A 21,108-nucleotide genomic window follows, 5' to 3' on the forward strand; every position below is an offset into this window, starting at 1 on the left:
TTCAGACTATTTCCCTGGCCTATCAGGTGCACGGGTTACCTTCACCTATGGCCGTAAGGGCGCACTCTACTCGAGGCATGGCGGCCTCTAGGACCCTCCTCGCAGGGGCTTCGCTACAGGATTTGAGTGAGGCAGCTGGCTGGGCTACTCCTCACACTTTCATCCAGTTTTACAGTCTTGACCTTCCTTCTGCACCCGGCACCCGGCACCCATGCACTCTCCTCTTAGTCGTGCCTACGGGTTACTGCATGCTGTGGGGCAGGCGGGGGTTTTGGCGCGGCCTCGAAGGGGAACGTCTCGGGTTACGTATGTAACCCTTGTTCCCCGAGAAGGGGAACGAGACACTGCGTCTGTCCGCCACACCTCACCCCGCCTGGAGTGCCTTGCTTTTCATAGCAAAGAGCTAATGTGTCTGGTGTGCCGGCGTACTTATATACGCCTCCAGTTACGCCGTCACACGCTACCGTTCTAGCAACGCCAATAGGATTGGAGTAGTTCCCATAGTGTCGTCACCGATGCAGTTCGAGTTCCCTCGAAGGGGAACAAGGGTTACATATGTAACCCGAGACGTTATAAAGCTAATACTGAAATGTATTAATTAACTAAAGGTTCTACTAAGAGGAGGGACTTTTCACCAGCTGAAGTTTTTTTTATTTTATGTTTTATTTGGTCATCGCAAGAACATTTTCCTGCCTGCATTAAGAGATACTTACAGTCCCCATATGAGTTTCAGTAAAACATAAAGATCTAATTAAATAATCATGTTAATATTTTTCTATATCTTGTTTGTCACCCATGTTCTTTTTAAATCCCTGGTTTCTTCAAAGTATATATATATATATATGTATACACACACACAAACATGGGTCGTTTAACATTCCTAGATTTGTTGATGTGTTGATTTTTGGATTTTTAAATAACTTTTGTTTTAAGGTGTGGAAAATGATGCTGAATGCTGAACGTATTAAAAGTAAATCCACTCGCAGTACTGAATGACCCATTCAAAGTGTTGCTTTTCATGTTAACATATGTATCATATATAATAGTATGTATTATTAGATTATTATTACTGATGCATTATTACTGAGGACCACATGAATACCATTTTAATGTTGTTAAATTAAAGTAAATTAAATGTGGTGAAGTAAAAAGTACAATATTTTCTCCTGAATGTATTGGAGAGGAAGTGAAATGTAGCATAGCAAATAATTAAGTAAAGTACAAGTACCTCAAAGTTTACTTTAGCAAAAGTACTCAGTGTTTGGGAATTCACTTTAGTAAATTTACTTAATTACACTTCACGCCTGGACACATTTCTGTGTAATTCTTCTCTGCACTAGAATAAGTAACAGGTGTGAGAGAAACAGCTGCAGTGAACCTCCTGTTTCTGTGAGTTTAACATCTCGTTGTCGTTCATCTTGCTGTACTTATATTTCACAACTTGCAGGTGTGGAAACATGTGATGGCAGACAGGATGGAGCTCAGTGTTATGGAGCTTTGGGAGGAACTGTGGTCCTCCAGCTGATGGACAGCGCCTCAGAAATATTTAGATACCTCTTGTTAATCAATAGAACAGTAATACTTGCAGGGAGAAAGAATCAGATTGTGTCTAATTTGGTGGAAGACAGATTCTCATTTACTCCCAGTGATGGAACATTTAGGATCAACAGACTGAGCAGGACTGATGCTGGTGAATATACTCTTGAAATCTTTGATTCAAGTGGACAGAGATCAGAGCAGCGGACTCTACATTTGATCATTCAAGGTAAATAACTGTTTTTGTCTTCGGGGAATTTAGTGACATTGATAGACATACATGTCGTATTCTGTTGCTAAACTTCATATATATCATATTCTACATACTGTATCTCTGTGTCTGTGCCTGTGTAGAGTAACCTATATTTAATAGGAAAAGTCATGTGAGTGTGTTTCCTTCAGCTCCTGTGTCCTCTGTCCAGCTGGTCTCTGAGTGTCTGTCCCAGGGAGAGATGAGGGTGTCCTGCTCCTCTGAGGGAGGGGACAGTCCTCAGTACAGCTGGACTCTGGACGGACACACGCTGACGGACGCTCAGCTCCTTTCTGGAAACAGTGAGAGTGAAAGCATCACTCTGAAACGAGACGTCTCAGGACAGCTGGTCTGCTCAGTCAGGAATAACGTCAGTAGGATACCTACCTGTGGTGAGCGAGAACATTACAAAAAATGTTACTTTGAATTATGACACTGGTATTTTACTTTGCATCAGTCAGCGATGTGTTTGTGTCCCCAAAGGCTTCGTATTCCCTAACTGCACCTTACCCAATGGGATGCACATACTGCAGAGAGTGCTTGTTTCTACCAACACCCTGTGTGTTGAACCAACAACGACTCTGATCCCAGAAACTCAGGCCTCCACTGAAGGTAAGGAGACGGGCACGATAGTGTCCATTAAAACCTGCACTCAGATCACACCTGCCAGAGATGAATCATAGCACTTCACTAAGTGAAAAATAACTCTCCTGTCACAGCTTGACGTCAAATGTTTGTGTGTCTTGTGAACGTTTGTTTGAACAGATCGCTCCCAGCTCATATGTGGCGTGCGAGCAGCTGTGGTGATTCTTTTATTAACTGGAATCACCGTCTATTTTCTTTGGAAGAAAAAGAAGTACCAGACAGCTGAAGGCTCTGCCGACCCTCGAACGATGAAAAGTCAAGAGAACTCTGTTGTGATGGTTGAAATGAGAAGTTCTGCAGCTGAAGTTTAACATTCTGAAACCAAACAAGCGTCGCCGCTCACCTGCTGTGATTTGCCACGTGTCTTTCTGGATGTGTAAACAGGGTTTAGAGTGAAAACTGTCTTTTTTATTCTTCTCAAATTTACTTTTCAGCAGCTCACTGTGAATACCTACCCATACAAAGGTGTGAGTGTTTTCTGCTTTTTAAGCTCTGACAGAACAAAGTCTCTTTTTATTGTAACCCTACTTCTATGATCACAAGTGGACCAGCCGACTATTTTCAGATTTTATTAGGAGATAAACGTTTTTAACATTGTCTATTAAAACCCAAACTGTACACCGTAACAATTATGGACATTTTCACATGTACAAAAAAGGTGTTTAACTCTTGAATTATGTACTATACTCTCACCGGCCACTTTATTAGCTTGTACCGGGTTGGACCCCCTTCTGCCTTCAGAACTGCCTTAATTCTTGGTTGCATACTTTCAACAAGGTGTTGGAAACCTTCCTCTGAGACTTTGGTCCACATGACAGCATCACACAGTTGCTGCAGATTCGTCGGCTGCACATCCCTGATGAGAATCTCCCGTCCCACCTCATCCCAAAGGGGCTCTGTTGGACTGAGATCTGGTGACTGTGGAGGCCGCTGGAGTTCAGTGAACTCTTTGTCATGTTCAAGAAACCAGTTTGAGATGATTTGAGCTTTGTGACACGGAGCATTATCCTGCTGGAAGCAGCCATCAGAAGATGGTTCACTGTGGTCATAAAGGGACAGAATGGTCAGCAACAATACTCAGGGAGGCTGTTGCATTTAAACGACGCTCAGTTGGTGCTAAGTAGGGCGGATTCAGGTATATTGGGACAGTTTCTGTAATTCTATCTTGTGATCTCGTTCTTGTCATAAAGTTAAAAAAGTAACCCAACATATATTTCTATTTCAAGATGTCTGCTTTCTTTATGTGAAGAAATTAAGTGTGTACATTATTTATTTTGTTGTAGTTGACACAAAACTCATTTCATGAACATGTTTGGTAATTTGGGACGCAGTTTTATTAGTGTATAACCATTTACCCTGTTGAAAGTTACGTGATATTATTTATTAGCCTATCATTTCTTGTGATAGCTTAATTCATTGTTACATCAGCAAATGTCAACAAAATATGTTAAAATCATTAAAGACTCCAACAACAACAGCAACAGACCTTAAATTCATCATAATAATAAATCCACAGATTAAACAAAGTGAGCAGCAAAACGCCTTCATGCATCAGCATCACTTCTTGATTAGACTTAATTATATGTTACAGAACTTATTTGCTTTATTGTTTACCATCGTCAGAAGATTGTTGGAATAGGCTAATTAGACCAAATGATAAGGCCTTCTACAGACTATGGGATGACATTTACATTTACTCATTTGGCAGACGCTTTTATCCAAAGCGACTTACATTTGAGGAACAACATACAGGCATCAACTACAGATCTACAACTGACAATACATACTAGTAAGAGCAGCAATAAATACTAGTAAGAGCTCACAGTACATATCACATCAATGGGGTAAATACCTAGGGAAGGAAGTAAGAGTTAACAAAAAGTGCAATCAATACAAGATCATTGTAGGGGATAGAAGAAGAGCACAGGAAGTGCATGTTAGAGGTTAGGAGTTAGAGGCGTTATAAGAGGAAGTGTTCTCGGAAGAGATGAGTTTTCAAGAGCTTCTTGAAGTTAGAGAGGGACGCCCCTGCTCTGATGGCGTGCGGTAGCTCGTTGTAAATCCAATAAGCAAAATTCTAGGTGTCTCTCAAGAAATGTTATACAAAACTCTCTGTCGTTTATAATATTTTGACTTCACCATCTAAACTAGAATTTAAAATACAACTTGGTGTGTGTTGTAGGCAGGGGCAGTTTGAGAGTTTGAGCCAGAATCTCAGGCTGTGAATTTTGATTAAATGTAACTTGTTATTCATTTAGGGTTAATAAATATAATGCATCAGATGCTTTTGCAGAAATGACAACAAAGTCATGTGGTTTGTAATAATGTATTTGTTAATATTTGAACATGGACTCCTCAGAAATGTGAAGGAGAAATGTCTGTCTGGAAGCCGCTGACTGGTTCAACAGAGGCTGAACACTGAGGAAACATGCAAGCTGTGACTGGACTATTGCTGATGCTACTCGGAGTCTCGGAGCTGTTTAATTAACAACTAACACATATTAAAACTGAAACTTCTTGCACAGCTATTTGTTTCACACCCATTTTTGAGTGGCCTTTTATTGTGGCCAGCCTAAGGCCTTTTATTGTGGCCAGCCTAAGGCCTTTTATTGGGGCCAGCCTAAGGCCTTTTATTGGGGCCAGCCTAAGGCCTTTTATTGGGGCCAGCCTAAGGCCTTTTATTGTGGCCAGCCTAAGGCCTTTTATTGGGGCCAGCCTAAGGCCTTTTATTGTGGCCAGCCTAAGGCCTTTTATTGGGGCCAGCCTAAGGCCTTTTATTGTGGCCAGCCTAAGGCCTTTTATTGTGGCCAGCCTAAGGCCTTTTATTGGGGCCAGCCTAAGGCCTTTTATTGGGGCCAGCCTAAGGCCTTTTATTGGGGTCAGCCTAAGGCACACCTGCGTAAACCTGATGCTGTGTGATCAGCATCTTGATATGCCACACCTGTGAGGTGGATGGATTATCTCGGCAGGGGAGAAGTGTTCACTAACACAGATTCTGACAGATTTGTGAACAATGTTTGAGAGAAATAGTGTTTGAAATGGATATCAGAGCTTTTCTAATGTTCAGTAACTTTTTAAATCTAGTTATTTAAAAGAGCAAATCCAGACATCGATTCCACGTCATTGTGCCATTAGTAAAAATCACAATTATGAGTTTTGAAAATTAACCCATTAAATTATTAATTAAAGCGTTTAATCCCTGATAGTCCGTTTTTAGTCAGTCTGACAGCCTGAATACAACCTTCAAATGTATAATGCAACTGCAAAACTGTCTGCTTCTTTCTGAGATCACTTTTTCCAACAAATCTGACAATATTTCTCCGGGGAGTGCAGTAGCCTAACAGACTGCGGCTGCGCAGGCAGTTTGTCGGTTTTAGCAACAGTAACTAAGGGGGGCGGGGCTTAGCGAAGGGTCTCAGCTGAAGTTTACAGAAACTCCACAAGATGGCGCCCATGTCACTAAAAAAAAAACCCCAGAGGGAAAAGTGACGTTAGAGCCTGTTTTATATTACAGACAGGATAAAAGTCTCATAATGGTCAAATCTAGCAGTGACTAATAACACATGAGATTAACAGTGGTGATGATGGTAGGACTAAGGGGAATCTTTTAATCTGCTTATAGACATATTTTATATTTGATATTGTGACACTGAGTGGAGGAAATAATAATAATAATAATCTTTATTTGTAGAGCACTTTTCAAAAACAAGTTACAAAGTGCTTTAACAAGTGTAAAGACAATAATACCCAAGAGACAATAATACAAAAACAATACAAGATAAAGACTAAAGGTAAACAGCTCAGGTCAGAATCACAGCTTGTTATTATCACATTACAAGAGCTTTTTGTTTTCTCTCACATTACAGAGCAGCTGCTGACCGACAGAAACACTCGGACTCTCTGTCAGCTGCAGATCTGACTTTAGCTAAATGCGCAGGTAGCTCAGGTGTTGGAGGCGGAAAGGTGCGGAAATGAGCAGGGTTCAAGAACGGAATAATATATATTTTATTATTGTTCTCAACATATTTGTACATTTGGAGTTTAAATAGATACACGTATTTGAAATGAAGCCCCGTCTGCGTGCAACTGCAACAAAGGTTTAGTTTGGCTACATGTCGTCGGCCTAGTTGACCTGGAAAACCAGGAAGAGGACTGAAAGGTTACATAACCAGTGGTGCAGTAGGCCTATACATGATACCCACTATAAACGGTCAAAAACTTGAATATTCTCTGACATTATAGTCACACATTCATGAGAGCAGCTTCACTTTGCAAAGCTGCAACATCTCACACACACGTCTGCCGTGCAGGCCAATTATGTGCAGTGGAAAGTTATATTAAACTTCACGATCGGATTCAGTAGTGAGGAAATACTCCTGAGTTTAGCCCACAGTCTCTATCATGCACCTTAAAAACCTTTCCGTGGATTGGGCGTCTACAGACGAAAACACCAGAGTTTTGCTTTTTTGTGACTTTAATTTCAGGGAATTTTCAGATTTAGTACGGGTTAATCAGGAAGTTACACCCGACGTCACCAAGTTACTCCTGAAGTTACCTGGATAAGCCAGTTACCCCGCTTCGTAGTACAGGCCACAGGTTAGAAGAAAACAAACAAACAGGACAAATATAAAGATAAATAGAGCAGCTAAATTCTGTCTATCATATGTTTCAAAATATTGGATGTCTTTAAAGCTTTCTTGTTTTTAACACTCTGCCAATAGAAAAATCTAAGTTTTTAGGAACAAATATGAAACAAGTGTCTGTTTGGAAGAAACTGCATACATTTAACTTTATGAATAATTACCCAGAAGACATAACAACTTCACCAGATCAGCAATTTCACAGTTTATAGATTCCACATTCAAAAGTAAGACCATGCTTTTAGATAAAGGGACCGAGATCTTATGAGATTCCCATATTAATTATACCATTTGTGACCAAAAGTCATTCAGTCATTCAGATTATAAACTACTTGCTGCACTTTATGCTAAAAGGTTAAAATTGTGTTTAGAGGAGATTATTTCTCCAACGCAGTTGGGCTTTATGAAGGGCCGGCACATTTCCAATAATATCCGTCTGGTTCTGGATATTTTAGAGTCATTGATTTAAAATATTTTGGGAATTTTAAAGAAACCTTTAGAAATATCATACGTACATTTTATACTAACATTAATAGTTGTGTGTCCTTATGGCACTTCCCCCCGTTTTGGGATCACACAAGGGTGTCCTATTTCACCTTTTTTATTTTTAATGGCTGCTGAACTTCTTAATTTGTATATTGTTCGTTGTGTGAAAGTACAGGGTATAAAGATAGGTAACAATACTTTACTCATTAGTCAGCTGGCTGATGATGACCTGTTTGTTTCTTCCAAGTCCGCTTGTTGTCGTTTGGCATAGTCATGAACACGTTTAAGATTGTAAAACCGTACCTTCCTCTTCCATTGTCTCCCCGTTATCTGACATTTCAGCAGAATGAGTTGTCATCTGCAAAGTGGAGCGCCAAAGTATCCAAGAAACAGTCAGCAGTTAGCTAGCTAATAGCGTTAGCTTGACGAAGGCACCGTTCGTTGGAGAAAAAACCCACAGAAATATAAACCAGAACTGGGTCAAAGTTTCGCCAACCGTTCTCAAAACATTGTTCTTAACGTTGGAAAAAAATATTTACGTGTTTCTTGACTTTGGGCAAACAAATTTAAGCCCTGAACGAAAGAGCGTTGCCAGAGTACAGAAAGACCGTGTTACAGCGGCGCCATCTTGGCCGCCCAGCCCTCACAAATGTGTTGCGAAGCATTTAACTGACTTGTGGAGCTTCCGTGGCCTGTGACCGGGATCTGACGTCACCTTTCATACAGCAACACAGCTGCGTGGCGGTCACTCTCCTCAAGTTTGAAATGAACTAATGTGAGGGACCAGATTCATAAAACATCTAAGGCTTCATGCAGCTCTTAACCGGCTGAGTGAAATGGATTAACACTAAACTTTAGAAAATCTGTCTTTTCTCCCACCTGCATTGGTGTCATTTACACTGGGGACGCTGGGGACATGTCCCGTCACTTTTTGAAAACATTTGACAGTTTACATGCATACTGTCTGTATTAGTGAGTGTAGTGGTGCTGATGGGATGTCGCTCTGGGACGGGGAGTAGGAGGCTGGGAGGGAAAAATCACAGTTTACTCAATCAGTTTTACACACAGACCTTCACCTTGTTGTCGACCATAACCAGAGGGCAGGTTGGTAGTTTGAAGGTGAAGGAGACACTGAAGCTGACCTGCTCTGAAAAACATTTTGGTGTCAATAAGTGATTTAAATTATAACCATTCTTCCTTCAGGTTCTTAAAATGCAGCCGTTGATCTCGAGTTGAATCGGCCTCTGGTGTTTCCAGCAGAGTGACATCATGTGAGTCCTGAATTAAATTCAGCTGATTGGTCAGTCTCCTTTTAATCTAATAAAACAATAAATATAAGAACCAATAACATCTGTAGCTCAGTCACGGAATAGACAGACAGAGATCAGAGCAAATTTGTTTGGTAATCTGGAGCCTAAAATGTCCTGCTGCTGAATGTCCTGTTTTGAATCAGCAGCAGCAGCAGGGTGCAACTACAGTGGCTCCATGCTGCCCTCTGATCCCACCAGCCTATGGTGCATTTCCCAAAAGTATCGTTGCTAACTATGGTAGCAACATCTGTGGTTATTACTATGCAGTTGCGATGTAACCGTTTCCCAAAACCCTAGTTTGAACTATGGAGGTAACTTACATGGTACAAACCATCGTTAAGCGGCGCAGGTGTTTCCCAAAACCATAATTCTGACGAACCTTTGCAACCACTGTCCTGAGGTTGCACAGTTCGAACTACAGCTCCTGACCTGTGGTTAGAAGCTTAGTTCCCCTTCGAGGGAAATCGAACTGCGTCAGTGACGACACTATGGGAACGCCTCTGGGCGTGGCAGGGCTGAACTATGAATGAAACTACTCCAATCCTATTGGTGTTACTAGAACGGTAGTGTGTGACGGCATTTCATAACGGAGGGTGATACCCATGGGATGTGCGTCTCATGCCTGGGGATGTCGCATGTCCGCGGAATCCTCCTCCCCTCATCCCCGATCGGTTTCTCCCACTCGAGGGGTGAGTCCGTAGAGGTTTACACGATCTGGCTCTGAGGAGCTAGACGTGCTTAGCATGGAGGACACGGAACGTCATCAGCCCTCGCCAGGACACGAGGAGTTGTTGGAAGTGGTGACGCGGGCCGTGGCCAAGCTGCACATTGATTGGCCACAGGCGGTGCAGCAGCATCGGTAGACGAGTTGTGTAGATCGTGGAATAAACCCTTCTCTGCGCGGCTGTCTACGTCCCCCCGTCTGGACTATGGCAACGTGACAGCACGACTACGGAGCGATGCCACGAGTGGAGGAGGCACTGGCTAGGCCTCATCCCTCCGGACCTCGCCTCATCCCTCCGGACGCCGGCGCTCCCCACCAAGCCGTGTCGGATGACGTCCGATTTGGTGGGCAAGGCCTACATGGCAGCGGGTCGAGCCTCGTGCCATCGTGTGCCAGCCTGTCTTCCAGGCATACCAGGCCGATCTCCTTCGGGACTGTGACGTAGGGGGAGGTCCCTCAGAGGAGGACCTGACAGAGCTCCATAGAGCGACGGACGTGGCTCTGCGTGTGACCAAGGAAACAGCCCGTTACATTGGCCGATCCATGGCGGCGACGGAGGATTGCGTCCAATTTTGGATCTGCGGTCCCTGAACCAATCTCTGAGGACATTCAGGTTCAGGATGCTTACCATCCCAGCCATCATCAGTCACATCCAATCCGAGGATTGGTTTGTCACAATAGATCTGCAAGACGCTTATTTCCACATCTCCATCCGTTCCTGTTCCTGAGGTTCGCCTTCGGGGGCACGGCTTACCAGTATTGGGTTCTTCCATTCGGCCTAGCACTATCTCCCCGCACGTTCACCAAATGCATGGATGCAGCTCTGGCTCCGTTGAGGCTCCAGGGCATCCGCATACTGAACTACATCGACAACTGGCTCGTCCTGGCCCAGTCTCGAGAGTTAGCGGTTTGGCATCGAGATGTCGTCCTCGCCCACCTTCAGCGTTTGGGGCTGCGGCTCAACGCGAAGAAGAGCGTGCTGACACCCGCCCAACGGACTACGTTCCTAGGGGTGGTGTGGGACTCAACGACGATGCGGGCCCACCTGTCCCCCGCACGCATCGAGTCCATTTTGTCCTCAGTGACCAGAGTGCAGTTAGGCCACGCCATCACTGTAGAACACTTTCAGAAGGTGTTGGGTCTTCTGGCAGCACCGGCCACTATAATACCTTCCGGACTACTGCACATGAGAGGCCGCTTCGCGAGAGCCTCCTGGGAGGAGCGTCATTTTTCTTGGCACAGAAATTGCCTGGAAATGTTGGCGGTTTTCAGAGCTCTGAGGAGTTTTCTGCCCGCCCTCTGCGGTCGCCACATCCTTGTCAGAACCAACAATATGGCAGTGGTGGCCTATTTGAATCACCAGGGGGGTCTGGGGCACATCAGATCCTCCTGTGGTCCCAGCAGAGACTGCTGTCCCTCAGAGCGATATATATCCCTGGGACCCAGAATCAAGGAGCAGACCTGCTGTCGAGACAGGGGCTGAGGCCCGGGGAATGGAGACTCCACCCCGAGGTGGTGGAGTTACTATGCGAAGAGTTCGGCCCCATAGACGTGGACTTGTTTGCGTCCCGAGAGACGGCGCACTGTCCCCTGTGGGTCTCCCTCTTGCCCCCAGCCCCGCTAGGGCTGGATGCCATGGTGCAGACGTGGCCGAGGCTGCATCTGTATGCGTTTCCCCCAGTCGCTCTGCTCCCGGGGATTCTGGAGCGGGTCCGCCAGGACGGCGTCAGTCTACTACTAGTAGCCACGTTTTGGTCGGCACGAGTGTGGTTCTCGGATTTAATATTGTTCCTCGAGGGCCCGCCCTGGCAGGTCCCTCTGAGGAGAGACCTGCTGTTCCAGGCGGAGGGCCGGATCTTTCACCTGCACCCCGCTCTGTGGCAGCTATGGGTCTGGCCCCTGAGGGGGCGCAGTTCCTAGAGGTGGGCCTGACGACAGGAGCAGTCGAGACACTGCTCAGTTCCAGAGCCCCGTCCACGAGAAGAATGTACAGCCTAAAGTGGAATGTGTTCACCACCTGGTGCAGAGAACGGGCGGTGGACCCAGTTACCTGCTTGGTAATTGTGATACTGGAGTTCCCCTAGCACCGTTTCTCCGCTGGCCTCTCTCCGTCCACGCTCAAAGTGTATGTGGCTGCCATTGCAGCATTCCACGCCCCTCTGAGTGATGGGCCCTTGGGGAGGCTTCCACTGGTCGTGCGCTTCCTCCGTGGAGCCCAGAGGATGAGACCTGTGACTTGTTCCAGGGTTCCCACCTGGGACCTGGCAGTGGTTCTCGAAGCGCTGGCTGAGGCCCCCTTCGAACCCCTGGACTCAGCTGAGGCCAAGCAACTGACCCTTAAGATGACCTTTCTCCTTGCTATCATCTCTTTGAGGAGGGTGGGGGATCTCCAGGCACTTTTGGTGTCCCCCCGATGCCTGGAGTTTTCCCCGGGGAGGGTCAGGGCCATCCTGCACCCTTGTCCAGGTTATGTCCCTAAGTTTCCGGCCAGACTGGCAGGGTCCATGGTGCTGCAGGCGTTTCATCCCCCACCTCATGTGACGGCGGAGGACGGGAGACTTCATCTGCTCTGCCCTGTCAGAGCACTGAGTATTTAAACTCTGAGGTCTTCCCGGTTGCTGGTGTGTTTCGGGTCCCACAAGGCTGGGCTCCCCGCTTCTAAACACGCAACTGGATCGTTCAGACTATTTCCCTGGCATATCAGGTGCGTGGTTTGCCTTCACCTATGGCCATAAGGGCGCACTCTACCCGAGGCATGGCGGCTTCTAGGGTCCTCCTTGCAGGAGCATCACTCCAGGATTTGTGTGACGCGGCTGGCTGGGCCACCCCTCATACTTTTATCCGGTTTTACAGTCTGGACCTTCCTTCTGCACCCGTGCGCTCTCCTCCTAGTCGTGCCGTCAGGTTCTGCACGCTGGGGGCAGGCGGGGTTTCGGCGCGGCCTAAGTGGGTATCTCGTTCACATAGTGTCGTTACCGACGCAGTTCGAGTTACCTCGAAGGGGAACGTCTCGGGTTACGTATGTAACCCTTGTTCTCCGAGAAGGGGAACGTCTCGGGTTACGTATGTAACCCTTGTTTGACTGCCATGGTCACATGACGAGCCTCAGCTGCAAGGTGAACAAGTGGAACCAACATAATATCAGACATAGCATTAGTTCAGGCAGGCAACGAAGTCAAGCTCAGCTCACAATCCCAGCACAGCAGCTGACAGCTCAGCTAATCTCTTCATTGGAAAATTCCCAACAAGGAGCCTTATTTAAGCTGCTGCAGCATGTCTGCCCTCGCTGCTTCCTCTGCAACAGCTCATATAGCTGCTAACTGCTGCTAACGATGATATCTAGCAAGTATTGATATATATTATTTACAAGGGCTATGCTTAAATTTGTCAGTAAAGTAGATGCTGGATCATAAGCACAGTTGATCCAAATCCAGTACCAGCACAGACCCAGTCCAGACATCTTCATCAGGTCCCACAGACCCAGTCCAGACTTCTTCATCAGGTCCCACAGACCCAGGTGAATCACAGGCAGAATCAGCCATTACGAGCACAGCCAGAGACGTGCAGCCAGCAGCAGTCTTAACAGACTTTATGAGGATTCTTCTAGAAGAGGTTTCCATTCAGGCTGATAACAGAGAGGTGGTAGTGAGAGCACTGCAGTGTCAGGTGGGACTGTGCAGCAGTTCACACAGAGATTCAGCTGGATCACAGTCACTGATCAATGAACTTCACATTTTATCATTGCTGTTTTATTGTTCTGCATTAGTAATCAACAGATGTTTTTAATTAATAAAGATTCCTGTCCTTGAAGTTCTACTGAGACATGTCATTCCTAAATTAAAGCACTGATCCATATTTCTTTAAATGATTCACTTTTCTTCACTAGCTGACATTTGGTGCTTTGCGGCTGCATGATGAAACTTTTCATTTCAATTTTATCTCTTATTTTTACATTTTAGTTTTATTGTTTTTGGTTTTATTTGCAGTCTTTGTCATAGTGTGCAGAGCCAACAGAGTCCCACTTGGTGGTCTAAAGTTATAGAAGACTGCACAGAAGAGATCACTGATGACAGTTTTACTGTCAGAAAAAGAATATTCACATGTGATTACGTAAATAAGTAAACTAATGCTTCCAATCACAGATGATCATCGACCTCTGAAGCACAGGAACAGCATGGACATCCTGCCTCCTACCAGTGAGTCAAACTGAACTGTGTTGAATTTCTGAGTTTACAGTATTTCATAGGTGCAATCTGAGTCTTCTTTTTTCTGCCTTCTCTAAATCTTTGTTTTTCAGTGTCTGAGCTGAGGGTTGTTCTGCTGGGGAACAGCTGGTCCCTGAGGAGAAAAGTGGGGAACTTCATACTGGGAGAGACAAAGTTCAACACTGAGGAAGAACCAGACCGCTGTCTGAGAGAAAGAGGACGGTTAAAGGAGAAAGAAATAGTTCTCATCAACACCCCAGATCTGCTGCATCCCAACATCTCTCAACACAAACTGACAGAACATGTGACAAACTGTGTGAGACTCTCTGATCCTGGACCTCATGTGTTCCTGCTGGTTCTACAGCCTGAAGACTTCACTGAGAAACACAAACTGAGGCTCTGCAGAGTCCTGAAACTCTTCAGTGATCGATCATTTGATCATTCACTGGTTCTGATATCAACACCCAGAGAGGAGAGTCCAGGTTTGATGGACAAATACATGGAACAGCCTCCATTAAAAGACCTGATCAGAAAATGTAGATACAGATACCTGAAGCAGAAGAACCTCGAACTTCCAGAGCTGTTAACACGCTTGGATCAAATCGTGAAGGAGAACAATGGAGAGCATGTCAGCTGTGATGTGTTTGAGGACACAACAGCTTCTTTACCAGGTGATCATCAAAGCACTGGATATTTTTCTAACAGATTCTGTTAAAGCTGCTGGTGCAGAAACAATTCTGACAAGGCAATGAAACCTTTGTTCACACAAATCTTCTTTGAGTAAATAAGATCATTAAGCTGCAAACTGCAAATTAATGATGTCTCTTATATTTGACTACTTTGCATTTGCAAAATACATTTTAGGGAAACGTGATGTCGTCTTTGTTTTAAACTATCCAAATGTTCATAGTGATGTAATGATGTTCAAATCATTTTAGGCTAACACATACATGACCATCCACCACACTGTTTAGACAAAAGAGTATTTCCTGCACTGGCACCAAGCAGGAACCTCCGGGTCAGAAAAGTGCAGCCAATGCACCCAACCTGCAGCCAGCAGGGGGCGACTCCATCGGCTGCAGAAAGAAGTGTTATTGTATAGAAGTTCTCAGCTGATTTATTACCTCAGTAAACACTTTCCTGATGAGTTTATGGTCTCAGTCACTAGTTTGAAATATTTTTCTGTGTCCTGAACCATGTTGATCATCACAGTCTTGAACCTTCACTGTAGCTGCTGAGAATATTTAAAGTAACTCCAGGTCTTCTTCTTTCCCAGGTGATGATGAGGAGCAGAGACCAGAGAGTCTCAGGATTGTGCTGATAGGGAAGACTGGAAGTGGAAAGAGCTCTACAGGAAACACCATTCTAGGAAGAAAAGAGTTTAAAGCTGAATCAAGTCAAACATCAGTCACCAAACATTGTCAGAAAGCACAGAGTGAAGTGGACGGTCGTCCGGTCGTTGTGGTCGACACTCCTGGTCTGTTTGACAATAGTTTGTCCCATGAAGAGGTTCATGAGGAGATGGTCCTGGTCTGATTAATTTTGATTTATTTTGTCTTACTGAAACCTGGCTGGGTGATGGAGAATATGTTAGCCTAAATGAATCCACCCCTCCCAGTCATATTAATACTCACATTCCTCGAGGCACAGGCCGAGGAGGTGGAGTTGCAGCTATCTTCGACTCTACCCTACTAATCAGCTCTAAACCTAAACTAAATTATAACTCATTTGAAAGTCTTGTTCTTAGTCTTTCGCACCCAAGTTGGAAATCACTGCAACCAATTCTCTTCGTTATAGTGTACCGAGCACCTGGCCTGTATTCTGAATTCTTATCTGAATTTGCAGAGTTTTTGTCAACTTTAGTCCTTAAAACGGACAAAGTTATTATTGTAGGGGATTTTAATATTCATATGGACGTTGAGAATGACAGCTTCACTAACGCCTTTATCTCTCTGTTAGATTCCATTGGCTTCTCTCAGAGTGTTCATGAACCGACTCCCGGTTAGCTCCACAGTATAATACTGAAACTCGTTTAATAAGGCAAGAACTTAAAACTTATAGGAAGGCCCTCCGTAATGCCAGAGCAGAATAAATGTTTTCCTATAGCTCTCAATAGTTACGACTTCATGAGCTTCTTTAATTAATCAAATTATAATTATTAGAGACAAAATTCACCAAGACCTGCCCTCAACTGGCACGAAGACCATCCAGAGGATTGTAGTCCACAACGGCTCAAACTAAATTTGACACTTTCATCTAGGATTTTTTTTCTCGGTTTTTAACCCCCACTCTAGCTCTGTATTTTGTGGACACGTAAAATAGTCAATCTAAATGTGTGACAACAGATGAGCGACATCTAAGACGCTGTCCCGTTAATTAATAAAGATCTCCTTCCTAAAATCACAGAGGCTGCAGGGCCTGCTGTATGAACGCAATGCTGTTGAGTTAAGAATAACTTCATTTCAGCGGAACAAGACAGGATGAAATCTGAAAATATGTGATCAAGTTGTGTGTATTAATATTCAACTTCTCATCATTAACACTGAGTACTGACCCATCAACCTTTAGTAGTTTGTTCCATCCAAAATATAAACACATTTGTGGTAAACAAGAAACAACTAGTGCCGCAGGTAGAGGGGTAACCTGACAAAGGCCCTATACATGTAAATTTAAACAGATTGGAATTTAAATCCTCCTTGAAATGGAAAGTAGTTTGACTGTGGTTTCAATGTTTTAACTGGAAACTGTGAGTTAGAATAATGCAGAAATGTCAGTAAGACATGTTAAGGGAAGTTTTCTTGCATTGATAAAGTAAAATAATTATTTGTTTTAACTCAAAGCATGAAGGTGAAGCATGTTATAAAATGTTCAATCAACTAAAAAACAATGTTGAGACAACTAGAACACTGTAGTTATATAAACTTTATCTTCAAGGTGAGGTAACTTGCATTTCAAGTTCAACTAAACTAAACGAGCCATTCAATTAAACTAGAAGCCAAGGATGTTTTATTATACTATGAAAACAACAACAACAAAACTTTCTAAGATTGTCAACTTAATATTACATCCATAAGACCAGGTTCTCAAGGTCCCGGCCTTCATTTGAATGTTTTAGAATAGAACTTAGAAAGTATTTTATGTGTATCCATTCTGTAAATAATATTTAATATTTTATATTCATTTATTTGTTTTTTATGTACTTAAGTATTTCCTTTTATCTTTTTGTTGTCTGTATCTTCTCATTTATGTGGTCATTTTGCCGTGGTGAAATTGTAGTTTTGTAAGGTGAAGTTGTATAAAGGTGTAAAAAAAAATGTAGGACTGAGTAGCAAATAAACATATAAAAAAGTAAAATAAAAAGTGGTGTTTATTTACATTAAAAAAAAAAAGATCACAAATCTTAATTACATAAAAGAACACCCACGTGAAGTTAAACAAATAAACAAACAAACCTAATTCACCCTTTTCCCGAGAAATAAGCAACTTTTTTTTTCTGTTTTACAATATATGATTATGGACATGTTTATTGGTTTCAGATTCCACATCTGTTCTGTTTAATTCTATTCAAAATTATATATATAAATATTAGTAAGTCATTAATAAGTTATATAAAGTTAGCTAGTTAATATCAAATCTATAAATACACGAACATTTAAGTCCTTTATAGCAGAATATCAGTCACTTTTTACTCAAATTTATTATTATTATTATTATTTATTATTATTGCTTATGGTGGAGATTTAGTAAATTAACATTTTTGTACGATGTACACATTTTATCAATAAACACGTTTCATCCAAAACGTGTTAGGCCGTGAAGTATCGCGATACTTGTTCCCTCCGTGATCTTGAAGCCCCACACAAACGCCGACCGCTAGCTGGGAGACACGCGGTGTTTCCCAGTTTAGTCTAACTAGTGCTGGAACATCAGTCAATAGCCTACAATAATTAAGACTTTGTTCCTGCAATGCAGGACGCGGATGATGGTGGGGGCAGATGGGAAAGAAATAGTAAGGGGAAGAAAAGGAAAAAGGAGAAATAAAATTAGTGATTCACAAGAGTCAGAGGGAGTGAAGGAGATAAAAGCCCGGATTTGTCAAATATGGGGAGGCCACCTACAAATCTATACTGATGGGTCAAAGGATATTGAGAGCGCTAAAGTGGCTTTTGGTGTAAGCATCCCAATAAATAGGATTCCAGATCATCTGTCGGGCTTCACAGCAGAGCTGGTGGCAGTGCTATGGGCTTTAAAGTGGGTCCAAGATAATAAACAGGAATATTCAGTTATATGTAGCGACTCAGCAGCAACTCTGATTACAATTAAAGATACGAAAATGAAATCTAGACCCGATTAACTTGTGGAAATTATGCAGGTGTTGTATAGAATTCACAAAGCTGGGTATGAGATGGGGTTTGTGTGGGTACCGGCGCACATGGAGGGTAATGAGGAAGCAGATGTGGTGGCAAAGAAGGCGGTGCTGGAGGAAAAATCATGGGATAAGGAAAAAAAGGGGAGAATATTATTCAGTACAAAGAACTGTAGAGAAAGGAAGATGTGCTTTTAGAGGTAAGAGAAGAGATGCAGTAGTTCTGTCCAGAGTGAGGTTTGGGCACTGTGGGCTGAGGAGTGTCTGGCTCTGACTGGTAAACACCCTGATGGAAAATGTGAATGTGGAGACAAGGAAACAGTGAAGCATGTATTAGTTCTTTGTAGAAAATACTCTCGCCAAAGGAGGAAACTGTTCACCCTAGTTAACTTAGATAGTTGGAACAAAATGAAGAAATTGATCGAATACCTACATAAAACTGGTTTATACAAAAGGAGATAGGCAATTAGCGTTAAGATGTGAATAGCGAACAGAGGAGGGCAGCAATACGCCACAGATGCGTCTAGTCTGCCGGAAACAAGAAGAAGAAGTCAGAGGGAGGGAGAGATCAGCAGGTAAAGGTAATGAGAAGAAACAGTAGCCAGTCGGAAGAGTATAAAGTGATTTTTAAGTTGAAGGAAGGAGAGTCTGGGTTTAGTTCTCTCTGGGGCATTGAAGGAAGAGTTGGCTGATATCCTGAGTGCAAGAATTTTGGCTGATGGGAAACTGCTTGCAAGTCTGCGGCTCAGTTGAACAGAGCTGTTTCACTGGATGCGATAGGGAAGGATTTATTCCAGGGAGCAAGGCTGGCTTGAAAGGGCTGATTTATGGGGTTTCTCTGGAGGTTCCCATGGTTGAGTTGGTGAAGGGAATAGAGGGGGTGAAGGTTGATCAGGCCACACGAATTAAAATCTTTCATGATGGAGCTAAGCGGGAATCATCAACTGTGGTGTTTTCTTTTCAGGAAAGAGCCCTTCCAGAACGAGTGTTTCTAGGGTGCTTGTCATCTAAAGTGCAGCCATACAGAAGGCCACCTTTGAGGTGCTTTAAGTGTCAGAGGTATGGACATATTGCAGCTGCTTGTAGAGGAAATAGAAGATGTGGGAAATGTGGAGGAGAACACGAGTTCTCTGAGTGCAAGGAGAAGGTGGTAAAGTGGTTCATGTGGTGGAGGGCACGTAGCTGGAAATCGTGAATGTGAGCAATATAAGCAGGCGATGAGGGTGCAGCAGTTTAGGGAGACTAACAAAGGGGGGTCTTATGCTGAGGCTGTCAAAAAGGTTGCAACATGTGGTGAGTTGAGTGACATAACGAGAACAGAAGATTCAGTGGTGGTGAGTAAGATGAAATTCCTGGCTTTCATTGTGGAAGTGATGTGTGACATGAAGCAGACTAAGAATAATTCAGACGTTGTAAAAAGTGCGGTGAAGGCTGCTGAGAGGAGTCTTGGGGTTGTAGAGGTTGAGCCAGCGGCCCTCTATAGATATGTGTTCTCAAGAGACAAAAGGGAAAAAAATAATGGAGGCCAAGGAGGATGATGATGATGAAATTGATAGTTAGTCTATTAATGTTTAGTATTCTGCAGTGGAGTGCCAGGAGTTTGACAGCTAATGGACAGGAATTAAAGAAGTTTGTAGATGGTTGCAAAAACAAACCACAGTTAAAATGCATTCAGGAGACATGGTTAAAACCGTCTTTATATTTTGTGATGCCAGGTTTCATTTGTTTACGTAAAGACAGAAATTCATCTGGAGGGGGTTGTGCAATATTTGTTAAAAAAGGTTTTTCAATATAGACAATTAAATATTACCTCAGGATTGGAATGTGTAGCAATTGAGATATGGAGCACAGCAGGTAGGTTTTCATTGGTAAATTTTTATAATCCTTGTCTTCTGTTGGAAATGAAGACGTTAGATGAAACAACAGATCAGGTGAGACCTGCAGTGGTGTGGACAGATTTTAATGCTCTCAATCCTCTTTGGGGCGGCAGAATCAAAGATGGAAATGGGGTTTTAATAGAAGATTTTATAGATAAAAACAATTTGGTGGTGTTAAATGATGGAAGACCGACTAGGTTTCAGGTGATTATTGGGAGGCTGTCATGTATTGATTTAACCTTTGCGTCAGGTGAACTTGCTAGGTGTGGGAGTTGGTATCCTATGGAACTGAACACTTTAGGGAGTGATCAATTTGGTAGTGTTTTACAGGTGGAGAAGGAGAGAGCGGTGAGAGGGTTTAATTTTTTAATCAGATCATGATCAGTTGGTAGGAAGTTTAGATGATGTAGTTAGTCAAGGTAGTACTGATGAGTGGAGTAATTCTCTTTGTGGAGTCGTGAGGAAAGCAGCAGAAAAAGCCATTCAAATTAAGGGTGAGAGGAAAGAGAGGAAGGGCATAAACTTAACAAGAATAATGACAACAGTGATGTAATCAATGTGTTCTTTTCCATACATGGACTAAGAAGGTCAATAAGACGAGGGCGGCACACTGCTCCTGGAAGAGATGGATTGGGAAATGAGGTCTTTCGGCATATGGATGACTTTGCATTGGAGGAGGAAGGATCAGTTCCAGCTGAATGGAAACACACAGTGATTGTGTCGATTTTAAAACTCGGTAAGGAAGCTGAAAACATGGGTCATACGGACCAATTGCTCTCACAGCTGTTATCTGTAAGATTATGGAAAGGATGGTTACTGACAGGTTGGTGTAGAGATTAGAAAAGAAAGGTTTTTTCTCTACATATCAGAATGGTTTCAGACTTGCTCGTGGTACTATGGATTCAGTTTTAGTGTTGGATGATGATATCAAGACAGCCCTTGTAAATAAAGAGGTGGTGGCAGGTGTGTTTTTTTGATATAGAGAAGGTTTATGAAGAAGAAGGAGGAGGAATCATTAAGCTGTATGATGCAGGGATTCGGGGCAGAATGATTAATTGGATTAAGGACT

The 21,108-nt window shown here is 43.3% G+C and overlaps 2 protein-coding genes across 6 annotated transcripts in view; both read left to right on the forward strand.

Moving 5' to 3' along the window:
* Window positions 1-3,642, forward strand: part of LOC119891565 — an 82,239-nt gene extending 78,597 nt beyond the window's left edge. For 4 of the 5 annotated variants that reach the window (XM_038703312.1, XM_038703310.1, XM_038703311.1 and 1 more), the window contains 4 exons: window positions 1,448-1,765; window positions 1,939-2,178; window positions 2,270-2,398; window positions 2,552-3,642. In XM_038703312.1, the coding sequence (XP_038559240.1) occupies window positions 1,448-1,765; window positions 1,939-2,178; window positions 2,270-2,398; window positions 2,552-2,742 (878 nt within the window). In that variant the 3' untranslated portion in view covers window positions 2,743-3,642. The remainder of the gene's footprint in view (window positions 1-1,447; window positions 1,766-1,938; window positions 2,179-2,269; window positions 2,399-2,551) is intronic. The other variant, XM_038703313.1, reaches the window with a different exon arrangement.
* The window catches only part of LOC119891530 (scavenger receptor cysteine-rich type 1 protein M160-like), a 667,824-nt gene that overhangs the window by 422,549 nt on the left and 224,167 nt on the right, over window positions 1-21,108 (forward strand). The gene's annotated exons all lie outside the window — the stretch shown is intronic.

Source organism: Micropterus salmoides, unplaced genomic scaffold (genome assembly GCF_014851395.1).
Source record: "Micropterus salmoides isolate LMB-PRFRI ecotype aquatic unplaced genomic scaffold, ASM1485139v1 Ms_hic_scaffold_7, whole genome shotgun sequence".
NCBI classification, from domain to species: Eukaryota; Metazoa; Chordata; class Actinopteri; order Centrarchiformes; family Centrarchidae; genus Micropterus; species Micropterus salmoides.